General features: G+C 41.6%; 1 protein-coding gene across 1 annotated transcript in view; it reads right to left on the reverse strand.

Annotated features, from left to right (window-relative positions):
* The window catches only part of brf1a (BRF1 general transcription factor IIIB subunit a), a 125831-nt gene extending 110571 nt beyond the window's left edge, over window positions 1-15260 (reverse strand). Inside the window, exons 1-5 of the mRNA XM_080041833.1 lie at window positions 15160-15260; window positions 13259-13458; window positions 9491-9571; window positions 6550-6723; window positions 1024-1055 (exon numbers count right to left, since the gene is read on the reverse strand). Coding sequence (XP_079897959.1) covers window positions 1024-1055; window positions 6550-6723; window positions 9491-9571; window positions 13259-13442 — 471 coding nt within the window. The 5' untranslated portion in view covers window positions 13443-13458; window positions 15160-15260. The remainder of the gene's footprint in view (window positions 1-1023; window positions 1056-6549; window positions 6724-9490; window positions 9572-13258; window positions 13459-15159) is intronic.
* Between the last annotated feature and the right edge of the window lie 4930 nt (window positions 15261-20190).

Below are 20190 nucleotides of genomic sequence, written 5' to 3' on the forward strand. Positions count from 1 at the left end.
ACCCTTTTCTATGATTGGTTTCTAAAACATTATATTATTTTGAGATACTGGATTTTGTATTCCAAGCTGTAATCATCAAAATAAAAACAAAAGAAAGTACTGACATACTTCACTTTGTGTCATGAATCTAGAAGATTTTGAGCTTTTCACTTTTTGAATGGACTTTTCCCTGGTATTCTAAAACATGTTTGTATATGCACCTGTAAACTTCCTTATTTCTTTGGGCTTGTTTTTACAGGCCTGGTTGCTTCATTCTCTTGCCGGATTTATTAAAACAAGTGTGGACTATGGGGGTGTGTGAGTGTGTGTGTGTGTGTGTGTGTGTGTGTGTGTGAGTGTCTCTGTCTGTGTGTAGGGGTGTGTGTGTGTGTGTGTAGGGGTGTGTGTGTGTGTGTGTGTGTGTGGAGGGTATGGGGCGGACGGCTCTCTCTAGGACAGCTGGGCGCATAAAAATAAAAGCCCGCGACCAGCTGTGACTCTGAGAAATGTCCGTATACCAAACCACCGCACCCCTGACTCACAGTGACTCGGCTGCTATTAACTATGCAGACAAATGGAAGGGGCTCTAAATTCACACACACACACACACACACACACACACACACACACTGGGGTTTAATTACATAGGTGAAAGATGACATCACAGTTTGTAATTCTTTTTATATATGTAGTGATTTTCGGAGCATTTCGCTTTTATGGATAAATATTGGGATAAAGGTGTTTAATAAGAGTGGTACAATAATTTAAATTTGCAATGATTTTGATCACAGAATAATTGTTCAACATGAAGTCAAACATTTTCTGCTTTAAGCTTCCAAAGTTTGAGTGTGTATACGGCTTCCCCATGTCTGACATCATACATAGATTATTTTAAAAGGTGTTGTACGGACACACATTAAAAACAAAATAGACATTTGAAGACATAACTTTGGCAAAAAGGAAATCACACACACACTGCACAACATTCCAATTATTCAATTATAATGTATAAATTGTTCGTTAGACTTCAGTCTTGAATCTTACCTGGAGCAGATCACTGAGATCCAGCAGCATGTCTGACAGAAACAGGTTAAGGTTCAACTAAAGGAAAGGAATCACTTTTAAAAACATTATGTTGGGGGGCGCCTTTAGCTCAGTTGGTAGGGCGTCCCCCTCCCGGGCCGGGCCCAGCAGCAGACCCGGGTTCGATTCCTACCCGCGGTCGTTCTCTGCATGTCACTCCCCTCTCTGCCCCATTTCACCTCTGTCTCTCTGCACTGTCAATAAAGCATAAAAATGCCAAAAAAAATATCTTTAAAAAACATTATGTTGTATATATTTTGACAAAACCAAATCACAATATAAGATGTCTTATAAGATATATGGGCCAGTGTCACAGACATGGATTAAGCCTAAATCCAGGACTAAATGGAATTTTGGATGGAGAGTGTCCATTGAAGGTACAATTTAGTCCAGGACTAGGCTTAATCCATGTCTGCGAAACCAGCCCATAAGATATACAAGTTGGAATGCAGAGAATACAGAGGGCAGAAACATTGAGTAAGTAAAAATGAGTATTTTGCAACGGTAAATTCACAGCGATTAGTTCAATGTAATCTTGTGGAATGTAGTGTTAGGCCAGGCAGACACTAACAGATAGGCTACAGTTAAGAGTAGAAATAGGTTTGATCAGAGGGTCATTTTGGGGAGAGTTGAACGATATGAAAAACTGGATACTGCCCAATGCTACTTATAAAATAATGAAAACATGTCCGAGTCAGGCAGCTGTGGCAGTTAATCTAATGACCCTGAACGTCACCTCTGACCAGACAACTCTTAATATACTCACACACACACACACGTTTGTACGGCTATATTTGTGAGGACACTCATTGACATAATGCATTCCCTAGCCCCTTACCCTAACCCTGACCATCAAAACTAAATCCCTAACCCTAACCCTAACATAAACCTTATTCATACCTGAACCTTAAAACCTAGTGTTAACCCTCAAACAGCCCTTTAAAGGCCTGTCCCAAAGTGAGAACCGGACACAATGTCCTCACTCTTAAGGTGAGGAAAACTGAAACTGGTCTCACACACACACACACACACACACACACACACCCCATCAGCCTCTGGACATCCCATCCCCTCCCACTGTCCCCTCTGCTTAGTCACGTTGGTCTCCGTAGCGACAGTGTCTCCGTGGTGACGGGGTTGCACCTGTCTGTGGGATTAGCTTCACAATGGAATCAGCAGCAGATGAAAAGATAATCCAGCTCGCGCCGTCTGCAGATTAGAGACAACGACAGCAGGTCCCCCCAACACATCTGGGTGGGCGTGTGTGTGTGTGTGTGTGCCTATGTGCGTGGTGTGTGTGTGTGTGGTGTGTGGTGTGTGGTGTGCGTGTGCGTGTGTGTGTGTGTGTGTGTGTACAGAATAAACCTTATTTGGTACAACAGGAAGGACTATTGCGAGGCTCCCGATGACACACTTATTCTAATGGATATTTAAACTGATGCAGAGGAGGAGACGAGGACATTCGGAGGGAACAAGTCACTGCATCAATCTTTGTCATTTTACCCCAAAATCAAACCTAATCAACTAAAGGTGCAGTGTGTAATATGACATCACCAAGAAAGTTCTAGAAAGTTCTAGAATGCAACGCTCCCTGGGTAACCCCACCCCTTTAGGATAATAACAGAAGCTACAGAGGCCTTCAAGGACAAGAACAATTCTAAATTCTGAACAATGCGCCTGATGACATTCCAACCAACATGGATGCCTCCATAAGACCTGCCTGCTCAATGTACAAAATGTAGTATTAATATTTGCAATTCTCCGCTCAGGAGGATAATTCAGATTATTGGCAGAGGTGATTTTACACCAATGAGGACATATTTATGAATGAGGATATTGATTTTAGCTAATACATTACTTAAAATGTTACACAGTGCCCCTTTGACAAATGTGTAAATGTTTGACTAACGCAGGTGAAGTAGAGCTACAGTGTTTGGTACTTTAACATATTAACGCTTTTCATGGCACAAACTGAGGTGGTACTCACACCTACAGTAACAGTCGGCTTCCTTGCTGAGCACAAGATGAGAGTTGTATTCAATTTCATTTTTCAGATGGTTTGGTTCGGGTTCACAAAGGCAAAACATAAAACGGACTATAAATTATTAAAAATTAAAATGTATTCCAATTTGTTTTGCAGCAGTTTTGGGGAGATTTTTCCTCTCAAGAATTGAGGATGGGGTGAATGTAAACACAAAGGTGGTGAGAAAGTCTAAAGTTAAGACACGGAAATTCCGGTTTGTTAAACTAAAGCCCAGATTAGACGGATGTGTCTCTTTGGTCTTTGTCCTGATTTTCCCGGTGAAAAATGTTAGACACTCACCCAGCTGTGGAGAGGGAAGAGAGCTGAGATATTTATACCCCGGCCTCACTCCTCCAAACAGACAGGCCTACACACACACACACACACACACACACACACACACACACACACACACACACACACACACACACACACACACACACACACACACACACACACACACACACACACACACACACACACACACACACACACACACACACACACACACACACACACACACACACACACACACACGTTTGTACGGCTATACTTGTGAGGACACTTTTGATCTAATACATTCCCTAGCCCCTTACCCTCAAAACTGAATGCCTAACCCCCAACCCTTACACTAACCCTAACATAAACCTAATTCATACCTGCACCTTAAAACCTAGTGTTAACCCTCAAACAGCCCTTTAAAGGCCTGTCCCAAAGTGACAACCGGACAAAATGTCCTCACTGCTAAGGTCTAAAACTCAAACTGGTTCTCACAAAAATAGTTGGACACACACACACACACTTTCTTACACACTTTCTCTCACACACAAACACACACACACACTTTCTCTCACACACACACACACACACACGCCTTGATAACAATACATCAGGATGGCATTACACCCTCCTTTCACTGACTGACGTTATATAATATAATCTTCCTCAGAGGTGAGATGAGTCAGGAATAAACCGACAACTGAACAAGAACAAACAGAGCCGCCGCCGCCGCTGCCGCTGCTGCTTATGAAAAAGCCGTGAAGAAGAAAGTCCTATTATCACCATGATGACACAACACTCTCCACTTCAATACGTCGCTGTTGGCAGACTATGAGACAGTGACGCGCGGCGTGGCCTCAACTGAACACACATCAAACGTAACAACAGACTTTGATGTGTCAACCTGCGTCAGTTTTAAGACCCAGGTATGTTTTATTCTTAGCTAAGATTGGAGGTTTTTCTTCGCTATGCAGAGATAGTGTTTCTTTTTTTCTATGCATTTAAAAAAAGGTAGAGTCAGTGATTCTGGAGAACGCTTGTTGTCAAAATCACTTCTTGTCAAATTCAGTGAATATCTCCTCACGATCTGCTACCTGTCTGAATTGTGTGGGCGCTGAAAATATATCTGGTGTGAAAATGCAGCCTAGCCTCTGGAAACAGGCATGTTGTTCTATAGTGGGCCCCTTTTACAGAGCCTAGGCTGCGTATACTATTTACACACTTTTTTTCAGCGCACACACACATTTAAAAAGGTATCAGATCGGACCTATAGGAGCGGGGCGCTGAGGCCGCCATGTTGCACCGCCATGTTTCTACAGTAGCACAGAGCGGACAAACTTAACGGCCTTACACGTTTTTATATATAGTGGGCGTCCTGGGGAAATGCACCTGTTGGAAGACCAAGAAGAAGAAGTACTATAGAATAAATAACTAAATACATCTTCACCTCATCACTTGATATTGTGGAAAGACTTGAGGCAGTGGTGGATGATGCCATCTTTAGTAACTAGCTTCTTGTCCTTCTGTAAATTCTCCCAAATGAATGATTTACCAAGAAGGGAGCGTTGCAGTCTAGAATCTCACCACTAAAATACTCTGATATTACGCACTGTAGCTTTAAGGGGCTACTCACACTAGGGCCGCGGCCCCGTGCCAAAGCTCATTAGCATACTAAAGTCTAGAACGTTTGGCTAGTGTGACCACGCCATCCGTATTCCAGCACGGAACAGCCCCTTGGCCACGGCACACCTGGGAGAGGTGTGCCGTGGCCAAAGTACAGATGCTAATGAGATGACACGCGCACAAGCGGCGTTCCTGACGTGAATTTATTAAGGATGCATTGTCCGTTAACGTCCGCTGCCTTACTAGTCGGCACCAGAATTGCCCACCACTTGGACTTGTAGCTATAATGTGTGAGAATTAACGTGTGTGTAAGCCTAGGTGTGGGCTAATAAAAGAGGGAGAGAGCTAATTAGGTCGGCTCAGAAAGCACAGCAAAAAGGTTTTCGTGTTTACTCACGTTCGTCAGATGATTTTTTTTCTTTTTCCTCCCGTCAGCTGTCATAACTGCATTTACGCATGGCGGTGGAGACGCACCCAAAACAACACACCGCAGCCCGGTGATAAGGAAACAGTAGCCTACACTAAGGTTTAACAAGAAACTTTATAAAGACACTTAAAAAAACGATCTCTGCCCATACAAAAAGTTCTGACTTGGATTTGATGGAGCGATCGATGTGTACAAAACCATCCGGATACATATGGTCTGATGACGGGCCGTTATATTAATAATAAACAGCGTGCTGCACAAATATGAGACTGTTCACCGCGACCTATTACGTCAAGACTACATTTAAAAAAAAACAATAGCTTAAGGATTCTCGTTGCTCTAATGTGGAAGTGGAATATTTGATGCAAATTTGGCCGGATGAAAATATTCACAAACAGTCGTATAGCCTACAAGTAGACTAAGCTCCAAATCCTAAACGTGCACGGTGACGTAGGCAAGGTGCAAGTGTGCCCAGGCCACGAGCAGTGTGAGCACGGGCCTGCGGGGGGAGTGGGGAGGGGGGGGAATCGTGCTGAATCGTGCTGAGCACGGAACAGGCAAACGGCACTAGTTTGAGTGCGCCTTAAGAGAACAAAGAGAATGAGTGAGTAGAAAGGATACGTGGCCTTACCGACCCTGCCCAAAGACTATCCTCCCCCCCTTTATTGTCTTTTAGTCTTTTATTTACCTTTGATTTAAACAATGTCTTGAAAACCTGTAGAGTAGAGTACGCCATGTTGGTTGTTTATTTTGTTTTGTCTTTTGTTTGTGTGTTTGCTTTTCAAGTTGTTTGTTTATGTTGTAAAAGGAAGAAAAAAATCCATAAATAAAGTATTAACAAAAAAATTAAGAAATGGGGTCGCCCTTGGCTCAGTTGGTAGGGCGTCCCCCCCCCCATGGGCCTCGGCCAGCAGCGGACCCGGTTCGATTCCAGCCTGCGGTCGTTCTCTGCATGTCACTCCCCTCTCTGCCCCTTTTCAACTCTGTCTCTACACTATCAATAAGAAAATAAAAAAATATCTTGAAAAAAATAAAAATAAAAAAAAAATGAAAGGATACGTGGCTACTGAAATACTCCTATATCACGCACTGTAGCTTTAAGAGAACAAAGAGAATGAGTGAGTAGAAAGGATACGTGGCGTGCCCTCGGTTCTGCAGACCATGTAGAGACATGCGGCCACGACGTGAGAGGATTTGCGGCCGCTGGTCAGGTGTTTGGCGAGCGCCATCTTGTAGAAGTTTAGCGCCGTGTCCAGACAGTGTTTGTTCAACTGCAGCTGGTGGCCGAGTGTGTTGATGCTCAGTCTCGCTACAAAGACACAGAGAAGAGACAAGATAGTTAGTTGATAGTGACTAGTTAGTTGGTTTTTATATGAGCTAGTGATATGGCCCTATTAACACACACACACACACACACAGACACACACACATACACTAGCATCATCTCAGATAAGTAAGTGTGATAAAACATGATAAAAACCATCAAAACAAACATTGGGAAGGATTTTTACCTGCTCCGCCATTGTAGGCGCGTAAACATTCACCCATCTGTCGCTCTGCGCGTGCACCGGCAGTGAGACGGGTGCCGGTTTGTAGCGTTCTATCTTGTGATTGGATATCAGTTTAGGGATCCCCGAAAAGTTTATTTGCCGATTACATACAGAGAGAGTGACTGAGAGATCGGCTTTATGAAACGCGCACATTATGTAACCGATCACTGTACGAATAAAGAGCGATTTAACTTAAATATTAACATAAATAAATCGCTTACTTCACCTTTAATCTGACGTAAAAGCCTTGATGATAAACATTACTGTGGTTTAAACAGGATGCCGACCTACACATGACGCTGTTTACCACACGCACCATTACATGACATGTCAACAATACAGTTAAAAACACGTCCGGACACGCAAGCCTGCAGACAAGCACCAGGGCGCAATTATACACACGTGTGCAAATATATAAGAGCAGGCACAACACTGAGTAACTATGTGATCACACGCGAAACAGAAGTCTTCACACACACACGTTCAGGTGTAGTCAAGACAATAGATTTTGATATTAGAGAGAGTGAGTGTGAGTGTGTGTGTGAGAGAGTGTGAGTGTGAGTGTGAGAGTGTGTGAGTGTGAGTGTGAGTGTGAGTGTGAGTGTGAGTGTGAGTGTGAGTGTGAGTGTGAGTGTGTGTGTGTGTGTGTGTGTGTGTGTGTGTGTGTCAAGTTCATGACCTCCGATGAGCACAACAAAAAAAGTGTGAGTCTAGGAATGTGAGAAGGCTCTGAGCTCATCACACACACACCTGGGTCTTGGCTGTCTGTCCTGAATCCACACAGCTACTGCACTGACTCATAGGAAAACGATTTGTTTAGAGGCGTGGAGAATCATTTCACCACAGCAGCTGTTTAATACTCAAAGGTTCTCCGTTGTCTTTTGAGTTATCGTTAATAAAAAATATTAAAGTTACTGGAATAACAGATGAGATCTTGCCTCATATCGCATCATATACACCTTCTAGTTCCATAGCCAGACAGCCAGTGTGTGTGTGTGTGTGTGTGTGTGTGTGTGTGTGTGTGTGTGTGTGTGTGTGTGTGTGTGTGTGTGTGTGTGTGTAGGCCCAGTTTGTGAGTCACAATGTACAGACAAAGTTTGTTTCTCTTACATACATTGAAATTCCAGCCTTCACGCCTACACTGTGGACCGATACACAGAGGACTGGTGATGCATTATTGCCCAAAACAAATACACAGGGCGAAGCTGTGGGTTTGTGTATATTTCTGTCTGTGTGTGTGTGTGTGTGTGTGTGTGTGTATGTGTGTGTGTGTGCGCGCATTGGAGAAGAAGAAGCTGTTCTTTTGTCAGAGACGCCTGCAGACTCACAGACGGCCATAAATCTACACACACACACACACACACACACACACACACACACACACACACACACACACACACACACACCTTAGGATCCAAGGTAGTGCAATATCCAAACAGCTGATCAGTCAAGTGTTGTCAATGCTCCCTCTACATCAGAGCGTATTCAGACAGACATGTTTCCAGCTTCTTTTTGCCCATTCAAATCTTTTTCACTGTGATACTTCAAAATACGCATAAAAAGCAGGGAGAAAGAAACCCAGCTAGTGACATAGCCCTGTTATCTCTCAGACACACACACATGCTCTCACACACACACACACACACACACACACACACACACACAGGGATTACTCAGTGTCTGCTGCAGTGTGACAGCTCTGTGACTCTGCAGACTGTAGTCTCCGAGGTAACCAGACTAAACACTCAGCTGAGAAGGGTTTTCAGTTTTTTTTTCAGTTTTTTTTCTAGTTTTCTCTTCCTGTAATACAAGCTGTTGACTGTTTATTTACTAGAGTTGATGAGACAAAACTCATGTCAGCCATTTTATTTTACATTATTTTCTATAGGTTACTAAGGCAAGCTATCTTTTATTGTTAGGTGAAATTAAAAAATGTTTGTGAAGTTAAATGTTTATATTTAAAATGTCATTCAATGTTTTCTTTTCACATATGTGCTTATAAACAACATTGTATAGTTCAACTAATGAACACTCTGGTTTCTTCAGGCTTCAGCAGCAGTATCAAATAGTATATCGCGATTAATATCAATCAATACGGGAAAAAATTATCGTGATACTATTTTTTTCCATATCGCCCAGCCCTACGTGGCTCCCCACAAGAATGAGGGAGAGGCACATTTAGAGCAACAGATTTTATTTTAACAGGACCAAATGTTATCAGCTCACACAGACAGAAATTTCTTAGAGAAATCCCCTGAAAATGTAATTAATGGATATGAGTGTGTGCGTGAGTGCGTGTTAGGTGAGTGAGTGAGTGCGTGCGTGTGTGTGCGTGCGTGTGTGTGTGTCGTGTAAGTTTGTGTGTGTGTGCGTGTGTGTGTCGTGTAAGTTTGTGTGTGTCGTGTTAGTGCGTGTGTGTCGTGTGTGTCGTGTAAGTTTGTGTGTGTGTGTGTGTGTGTGTGTGTGTGTGTGTGTGCGCATGCGAGTGCGAGTGCTTGTGTGTGGCGCCCCCTCCTGTCCACTCACCTCTCTGCAGTGTCTGAGCTCTGGACTCCCTCCCCACGCCGGTGAAGTGTCCGTCTCCAAACTGCGGGTTCACGCCTCCAACTGACGACAACAACACAACACACTGGATTAAGGACGGTTATAAGAAGAACAACAACAGTATCTTATAATTTTATTTTTATTTTTTTTTTAACCTTTATTTCTACAGGTAAATCCTATTGAGACTGAAGACTCTTTTTCAAGGGAGACCTGTTTTCCTTTCCCACGTTATCATTCACACACACATTCATACACCGATAGCAGCAGGCTAACTATCGACATTCACACGAGGCAAGGTGGGTGAAGTGTCTTGCCCAAGGACACAACAACTATGACACAAGTGGCAGGGCGGGGATCGAACCTCCAACCCTTTGATCATCGGCCGACCCGCTCTACCACCTGAGCCACAGTCGCCCCAAATCAGAATGATAGAAAACAAAGGTTTTGTTATATAAAGTCTCAACTTAACAGGGGAGAACGTATGGACAGCTTTCACTATACCTTGAGTCTAAGAATCAGCTGTTAGCTACTGAGCTCATCAATCAGGCATGCATTCATTATTACTCTACGCTCCAATTGGGTGATTTGAATCTTCAGGTTAACACTACATCGCTCTACCTGCCGACACACACACACACACACACACACACACACACACACACACACACACACGTTGGTTACATTCAAGCCATCGCCAAATGGGTTGACATAAAGTTGATTACGCTCAACAAAACTCTCTCTGTCTCTCTGCATTTCTCAGTATGGCAGCGTTTACAAACTGGTCCCCCCCCCCCCCGTTACAGGCACAGGGGCTCAAGAAAAATCCCAAAAAATGTTTCAGTTGTTGATTCTACTGCTAAGAAAAAACCTAGCCTTCTTATTTTGAATCGACCCTGCAATAGACCAGTGTGTCCCTGAACAGGTGGATTGTAGAACAGAAGTGTTGTTGTGTAAACCGACAGCGCGCTCTAGTGGACAGACAATAGAACTACACCATCAATATAATGTTATGCAGACTGTGCAGGAGTGAACAGTCTTTGAGTCTGAAGGTCACAGACAATCTCGAAGTAAATGTTACACCCAGATAAGCAGCTGACGAAACACACACACACACACACACACACACACACACACACACACACACACACACACACACACACACACACACACACACACACACACACACACACACACACACACACACACACACACACACACACACACACACACACACACACACACACACACACACACACACGTTAACCTATGTCACCTAGACTTGCTTTCATTTCCTTGAGACTAGATTTCTAACTTTGAGAAAGTAAAAAAGAAAATCTTAAAATTAAACTGAAATGTCTGATGTCAAACACCAAACCAGACAAGAAGCACGATTCATCTTTCAAAATCATCCACTAAGATGTTATGCTACTTAAACTAAAATATAAGGACCCAAGTAAAATAACGCCTGTATTCAAGTAAAGCTAGAAGCAAGTTATACAGCTGAATACATAGCACACATTGTTTTACTTTTATCTTATAACAATCTAAACTCAACATCCCCTTACTAGCTCCATCATAACCTTTTAATCAAATCCCATGGTCTTCATCCGTTAATGGCTGTCAAAGGACTACAGAGAAAATGTTGCGGAGCTGATAGGCTTAATCAACTTAGTGTCAACTCGTTTTGCGATGGTTTGAATGTAATCGTAAATAATTTATATGGAAAAGTTACGCAGCATAGCTTTAAAGTATAAGCAGGATTTTACAGTGGCAGTTGGTTGAGGTTGAGGCTCATTTTGAACTATTTGGTCTCAGACTGAAACTAATGATTATTTTCTCCATCAAATCGATTGATCGTTTTGCTTTGAGTCCAAAGTGTCGCCTTCACAAAGCTTGGTGTGTGTGTGTCCAGCGTAACATTAAATCTGGGGTGGAGGATTTGGGGAGAAAATGGCAGTTGGGATAGAGATTCAAATCCAAATACCTCAACCGCTCCACTTGTTCTCTTTGGTCCCTCCCCTATGGTCCCTCCCTGACACGCTCTACACCAACAAAGTCGTGCCAAAGTGAACGGACAGTCCCAACAGCCAATAAGAACAGAGAATCGGAGCCTCACTCTGATTGGTCAAAGTGTACAGCTCATGTTAACTTTGACCAATCAGAAATCATATACCCCAGCTTTAATACAAACACATTCAATTTCTACACGTCATTTAAAAAATAAAAAAGCAGCTGAGCTTTACATGAGAGAAATTGCCACTAGCAAATGTTTCGTCCTCAAAAGCTGGAGTTAGGGATTCTGGAGAACGCTTGTTGTCAAAATGAATTTGTGTCAAAATCAGTGAATATCTCCTCACGATCCCTACCCGTCTGTACTGTGTGTGTGCTGAAAGAAAATCCAGTGTTAATACACAGCCAAGTCTCTGTAATCCGGTATGTAAACAAAGGGGGCCACCGTAGCTCGCAACATGCCTGTTCACAGAGCCTAGGTTGTGTATCAACGCTGGATTTTATTTTCAGCTGAAACACAGTACAGGCAGGTAGCAGATCATGATCACCAAAAAAAATGTTGACAACAATCTTTCTCCAGAATCTTTGACCCCACCTTTAAGATCTTTGTAAAGGAAGTTCAATATTTTTAAGGTCTTATTTTGAGGGTATTAAATTCAATGCTTTTTTTAAAGCTCTTAAGACCCCACTTAATCATTTCTCACAGTAGTTCAAATGAATGGGTTTGAATAATTGCTGTGTTGCTTAAGCCTTTATAACCCTACACATTAATCATTCTGTCGGTTTCTTACCGTCAGAGCAGAGGAGACAAACTGTCCTGACAGCAGAAGACAAGTTGTTGTCTGCATGTCGTTCCCCTCTCTACCCCATTCCACCTCTGTCCCTCCAAACTGTCTAATAAAAGCTTAAAGGTCCCATATTATGCTAAATGCACTTTTTAAATGTGTTCCAACATATCTATGGGTCCACGGTGTGCCTAGAGACTGCCAAAATATCAAAAAAAATAACAATCTCTCCTTTTCTCACTCTCCCCTTTTCTGAAACCCCCACCCCTCCACCTCAATATACTCCAGTCAGAATTCTCCCAGTTTCTGACCTCACAAACTGGAAAGCCAGAAGCTTCCACTGTGCAGCCCACACCCCTATTTCTTATTGGTCCACGGCCCTGACAGACAGAGGGCGAGGCGTATCTGGCTTCGCTTCCGGGCAGGGGGCGGGGGCAGCTCAAAGATTGTATATTTACGAGGGGAGCTGCAGCTCTTTTTAAAAAATAGGCCATTGTGAGATTAGCTGAACATCAGCATAGTACAATAAATTATCTGAAAGTTTTTTTCAGCAAACAATTAAAGAAAAACGTATTAGGGACCACTAAGACCATATGATATGGTGTATAATAGTACCGAAAAGTGTATAATATGGGAGCTTTAAAAATGCCCCCAACACCTTTCCCTTTAAAGCTGGGGTATGTGATTTCTGATTGGTCAAAATTAACATGAGCGGTACACTCCGATTCTAAAAAAAAAAAAAAAAATCCGATTCTCTGTTCTTATTGGCTGTTGGGACTGTCCATTCACTTTGGCACGATGTTGTTGGTGTAGAGCGTGTCGGGGAGGGACCATAGGGGAGGGACCAAAGAGAACAAGTGGAGCGGTTGAGGTATTTGGATTCAAATCTCTATCCCAACTGCTATTTTCTCCCCAAATCCTCCAGCCCAGCTTTAATCATTGTGTGGTGTCTTACCGTCAGAGGAGACAAACTGCCCGACAGCAGACGAGCCTCCGCCGCCCGACTCCATGAACTGAACCTCGGACACGATGATGTTGTCTTCCAGCACGGAGCCGCAGCCCATACACACCGCATCGCCCCGCGCAGTGTCCACATCGATATCTGAGCCCCCACAGTTCTTACACACCTTGGAACTCATGGTCGCGCCGCTAAGCCTGATGGGAAAAAAATATATATATTTTAACTCATTGCTTAAAGGAGCTGTAAGCGGAATGGTCAGTTTAGCTAACTTCCTGTCAGTTACTGCAGTTAGCGGTCCCCTCGCTCGTCCCTACGTCACCACATTAATGCACTGCGGTCTTCGAGCAGCAAGTTATCTAGCATCATCTCAGATCCATAAGTGTGATAAAACATGATAAAAACCATCAAAACAGACATTGGGAAGGATTTTTACCTGCTCCGCCATTGTAGGCGCATAAACATTTACCCATGTGTCGCTCTGGCGTGCACCGGCAGTGAGACCATGAGTGAGACGGGTGCGGACGGGTGTGGGTTTGTAGCGTTCTCTCTTGTGATTGGATAACATTTCGGGATACTACTTAAAGTTTAATTGCTGATTACATGCAGAGCAGCTGACTAAGAGATTGGCTTTATGAAACGCGCACATCGTGTAAGTGATTACTGTATGAATAGAGAACGATTTAACACTTATATTAATATAAATAAACTGCTTACTTCACCTTTAAAACGATACAATAAAAAAAGTGAAAAAAAAAAAAAAAAAGTGCTACGAGGAACTTTCAGTATGTGTTCATTCTAGTGGACCCTTTGGACAAAAGCGGAAGTGTTTTTACTACGGGAGCTGTATACCCATGACAAAGGCATTAAGAAAAACTATATAAAAAAAGCATTCTCTGCACTGATGGTCTCGTTTGCTGTTACATGTAATTTATGATCATCAGAGGAAAAATGAGACTGTTTCAGAAATATTTAAAAGTTGCTCGTAGCACCTTTTAAAAAAAAGCAATTGAAGCGAGTAAGTGGATATTATTATTAATATGTGTGCAGCTTATTTTTAACTTGTATTTCTTAAAAGGTGGAGTGAGCTATTCTAGAGAACACTTGTTGTCAAAAATCACTTTTTCGTCAATATCTGAGAATATCTCCTCAAGATCCGCTACCTGTCTGTACTGTATGTTGTTGCCTGAATATCTATTAATACACAGCCTAGGCTCTGTAAACTATATGTAAACAAATAGCCCCCGTAGCTAGCAATATGCCTGACCATTTCTACCAGTATGTTCTGTAGCCTAAAACACCAATTCATTCCAAACTTAATAACATGCATACATCCATTTCTTCTGATTGAGAAAAAAAATCATTATTAAAGCTTTATTTGACATATTTCTAAGATGAATATGGCTAGAAAGGGCTTGTGGAGGTGGATGGAGGGTCCCCATGCCTTTGTTTTGCCCCATGCCCCTAAACGAGTTCACTCTGGCCCTGCTGAGGTGCTGCTTCCCCGGCAGCAGCTACGTGGCAAGGCATGGCTCAGTGTTTTCTCCTCTTCCAGCCAAATTACTGAGTCATTTTCTAGCTCAAAATTCACACATTTACAACCATTAACTATCTCACAACTTATTCTCTGAAGTGGTTTTTTCATAACGTGTTTCATTGCAGCTGTAGTGTGGCGAGTGTCACATGTTGACAGCTGAGGAGCTAACGTTGCTAGCCGGCTTCACACACAAACAGACACACACAGATAGAGAGACACACACAGAGAGAGACACACACACACACACTTTCAACACACATGTACATGATGAAATTAGTGTTAAATAAACGCAACCGCCTCTCAAATAGTTAAACACACACACACACACGTTCAGAGAGGGTAATATGTCAGCGTTCCATACCTTTCAGTCTTGGGGGAGAAACAGCAGAGCTTGTGACAGCCTCCTCAAATGTGTTATTGTATAGTTTTCTTTTACAATAGCTCCGCTTTTTTAACAGTATTTCTCATTAGCCACATTGTATTTGAGCTTAGCAGCAGCGTGACGGCCGGGTAAACTGCTGTAATATCACCGCGAACAGCCTCAACACATACACACACCCAACACGTGTGTCTGATGCGAAGGGGAGACCCGGGCGAAACCAACTCAGTCCGCAGGGGTGGCGCACTGTCGATATTTAGTTTAATTGAAATAATAGAGATAAAAGTAGGTTTTATTTAGACATAAAAGGTAGAATTACATTATAAATGATATGTTTGGTGTCATAAAAACGAAGAAATCTGCTGTTAAATTTTAAAAAAAAGTATTCACAATGGCAACAGTATTCCCTATTTTGTAATAGCACTTTTTACGTCGCTGCTTTTAAGTGGACAGTTTGAGTCAATGGGAATAATTAAATTAAATTACATCTTTATATATATTCTTTCCGAATATTTCCCATGTTTATGTTGCACGTTGAATTAATGTAATCAAGTACATTTAGTCAAATGCTGTTTGTTATAGACTTTGGATTTACTTTTTGATATTCGTTGGGTATTTTAGTTGGATGCTATATTCTCAGGTGTATGAGAATTGTATGTGACTGTAGCCTATGTGTTGGTTTTGCTTATTTCTACAACGAATATATAATATACAACGAATAATGAAAAACCAGCTATGTCCACATATAGTGAGACGTAAACTGCATATCAATAATTCAAGCTGTGGACAAGCTGAAAATAAAGTTTTAACTCATACACTAGAACTATTATTATTTTTAATCTTTTTTTCAAATCAGTTTTAATTATTGATCGAGCAGATAATTAAAACTGTCCCCTGGAAGCATGACATCTCAATTAAATGCAGAGATAAGGAGGTGTGTAGTCATGGAGAAGAAAACTCACAGTCAATAAGATTAGATATATTTCTTTATTCGTCCCACAGCGGGGAAATGTAGGCTACGTTAAAAGCGACAGTGCAGCAGATTAAAAGGCAAAAATAAAATGAGTAAACAAGTGTATGGTTGAAAAAATGTAAACGTAATCCAATTAAAAGTTAATAGTAAATACTGTTTTATTGTTTAATAGTGTGAGATAGATATGTAACATTTTATATTGTTTGTGTAAGACCTGCTGATTTTGAAGGAAAAAGTTAAAACCACAGAAGATGAACAACAATTTGAAATAAAATGACACCTCTTACGGAAATTACGGACATGTATTCAAAACAAGGATAATGATAGTGAATTTTATGTGAAAGTCATGTTTGCAAGTAATCAGAGATGTTTGGTTTGTCAGTTAAGAACAGGGATCCTTCCTCAGACTGTATCATTTAGGAAAAGTCCAGAGTTAATCAAATTTTCTTGAACATTTCCCCCTTTATGATGAGCTGAGAATACATTTGAATAATGAAATGTTGGTTCAAAAAAATAAAATAAAATAAAATTGAAAGTAAAATTTCAGAGCCCGTCTCCTCCCTCCCTCCCCTTTTCTTAAAGCAACATTGACATGACGTATGAGGAACAAAGCAAAACATATCAGGAAGTCGAAGGTACATGCAGTTAAAGAAAAAAATGTAAATACATGTTATTAGAAGAGGGAAATAGACGGTGTGCAGAGGTGCAAAGAGCAACTTGAGTAAGAGTAGAGATTCTTTACGAAAAATGACTAAGTTACAAGTTGCCTATACCGTATCATAAAACCACTTAAAGCTGGGGTATATGATTTCTGATTGGTCAAAGTTAACATGAGCTGTACACTTTGACCAATCAGAGCGAGGCTCCGATTCTCTGTTCTCATTGGCTGTTGGGATTGTCCATTCACTTTGGTGTGGAGTGTGTCAGGGAGGGACCATAGGGGAGGGACCAAAGAGAACAAGTGGAGCGATTGAGGTATTTGAATTGGAATCTCTATCCCAACTGCCATTTTCTCCCCAAATCCTCCACCCCAGCTTTAAGTGAAAGTACACAAGTATCTGATTTTAAAAGTATTTAAATTAAATATCAAGAGTATTACAGTAAGCCTGTATGAAATGTAGGCACTGATGCACTAGGTGGTGCAAAAGGAGTGATGAAAATGTGTAGTGGTAAGAGCGCCCCACCTCCCCCCATAGAGTCTCAGTCCTCTTCACAGCAGACCCGGGTTCGAATCCAGCCCGGGGTCGTTCTCTGCACGTCATTCACCTCTCTGCCCCATTTCACCTCTGTCCCTTCAAACTGTTTAATAAAAGCAAAAATGCCAACAAAGAAAATTAAGATAAAATTAAAAAGCAGTGGTGAAAACACAAATTTAAAGGCATTTTGTCCTGTGTGAAATACTGGCACACTTGGTTACTGGAGTCGGGATGGAAACTTGGAGATTCCTGCCTCAAGCTGCTTCCATTCATCAGAATCGTGCACCACTATCATACTATACAGAGTTACTGTGCTTTTCGTTATTTTAACTAAACACTGACTAATATGTTTGCATCACCAGCTGAAATAAGGGATGTCACGATTCCAAATTAGGAAAATTCAAGCATTCATTTTTTAGTAGTGTTTTCTTATTTTTTTCTCTGTAAAGTTGATCCATATAGCCAAATGCTTTAGGATCTCGTGTTATAATATCTAATATCTAATGTGTGTTTGCACCACCTGCTGGAAGAATGATGTCATGTTACTCTAGAGGGAAAATACTATAATATATTTTGTGCATGTTGGTTTAATACTTTTGGATCTGTGCTAATGTGAAGTATGTCGGAATCTATCCATCTAACAAACAACTTATTTCATAATTGTACCTTCTGTTTTCTAATAACGGAGCTACTTTAATTTCTATTATTTATATAATTAATATATGTTGTTTAGTGAAAAACACAGGCCGTCTTTGTTCACCTGTTCAGTACATACAGGTTAAGCTTACATAGTTTTTTTTTTAGTTTTTTTTTAAGGGTTGGACTTTTGAACAGGTTAATACTTCACTTACAATAGCCTTGTTAAGGTTCGTCACAGTTGTTTTTTGACCACCTAAAAGGTATTGTAAGTACATATTGACATATTCAAAAAGGACAAGGCTTCCATGTACTGCCACCTCTTCCTGGTCCCTCCTGCCCGTCCACTCCTCACTTTCCTCCCTCTTCTTCATGATAGAAGTGTCCCTTAAGTTTTACCAACTTTTCTTATCACCTCCACTATAATAGAAGCATAGACACAACTTGTTTACATCACTATAGAAAATCACATTGTTGCCTGCCGTTACATTGTAACAATAAACATCAGGTCTAATATAGCAGCATTTTAAATTTCATATTTAACACATTTCAATTAATAATAATTATTTCTCTTTATCCAAATGATACCCTGATTTTCTATCCAGTTTGCTTCAGAAACGAGTTCTTAAACATTGAAAATAGAGTTATCCAAACAGATTAATTTATCGCCGTCTCTGGGATGAACAAGGATAATTAACTCGATCATTAGGGCATTAGCCACCCGCACAAACCCCCAGCAAAAGGGCACAGCACACAAATGCTGCTCTGCAGCCACACCAAACCCCTTAGGGCACTGCACACCAAACTGGCACTGCAACCCACACAGCAACCCCTGATATGCACACACACCGTCACCGTTAAGCTCCGATTCGATTATCCGATTAATATGGTCTTTTAAATCATGATCCTTATATGCTGAGGTGCAGTGAGAAACTGGTCTGACCTCCCGATACTGTGACTCCTGGGTCAGGTATATGCAGTATGTTCAGTATGTGACATGGACAGCCCATGGAACATTCTCTGGCTGCTCCTGTCAACCTGACGTTATTGTCCCCAAAGGGAGATTATTCACCACAAACATGAGACCAAGCTGTGTGTGTGATGCTTCAGGGCTTTACTGTCAATCTTTATGATGGATCCACAGGTCCACTCTAAATACCAACACAGAAATATGTGGTGTATGAGCAGAGACAAAGGGCTAAATGTTTGTTATGTGACCTTTAGCTCATTGTACGTATAGTAGCTGGGTGTGTGAAAATGTACAAATAACGCAGGTGGAATATAAACCTGTCATGACCTCAGAGTAACTATCCTTTCATCTTTAGAAGAATGGACGGTAAAACTCTGAGGTGTCGCTGTGGGCATCCGTGTTTGGCTCCCCGGCGTCGGGGCCTCTCGGGCCGGCCCTGGCTCCGGGCGTGCCGATGGCGGCGGCGGATGCGTGTGCTGGGGCCTCATATTTCTAATAAAAATAAATTATATATATATATATAATTATTTGGCAAGAGGGATTAAGATCTGCTTCGTGCATTTCAGTCAGTTTGTTTCATGCTCATTAATATTAAGCATGTTTTAGTTAGTTTTGACGTTTCACCGCTACAGTTAAACCTGCCTGTTGTAAGAACTTTGTATAATTGTTTGCCCCCCATAGGACTAAAAATGACTTCATGCGTTTAGTTAAGTTTTTCTTGGTGAATACCCACCCATCTTTATGTCCATGCAAAAGGCTCAGTCTAAACAACTTTTATCTACTAGCGATAGTAGACTTACGCCGCTGATGGCAAAGTACAAGAAGTTACTTCCACAACTGGAAAAGGAGAAATAAACAAACAGACCAGATTTTACCCAACACCCTTAAATTTTATTTTTTTTGTCTTTTTTTGCAAACACCAGAAGGATAATACAGAGTTAACACACATCTCCTATCTCAGAATCATGGAGGCCACAGGTTGGTATTAGCCGACATTCCAACACTGCAGCAGCTAGTTGACAATTAAAAAGGTGTTCTTTACAGATTCTGGCCTTGATTTACAGGCGTACAGAGAGAGAGAGAGACGGCGAGAGAGAGAGAGAGAGAGAGAGAGAGAGAGAGACAGGAATCACGATAGATTTATAAAAGAAATCATTATCGATTATCACAAAAAGTAAAGTTGACGGTTCTAAAGGTTCTAGATTCAGTTTGTTTCAGAGGGGCCCCTCTGAGAGCAA

The sequence above is a fragment of the Ammodytes marinus genome, assembly GCF_949987685.1.
Source record: "Ammodytes marinus genome assembly, chromosome: 15".
In the NCBI taxonomy this organism is placed as follows: domain Eukaryota; kingdom Metazoa; phylum Chordata; class Actinopteri; order Uranoscopiformes; family Ammodytidae; genus Ammodytes; species Ammodytes marinus.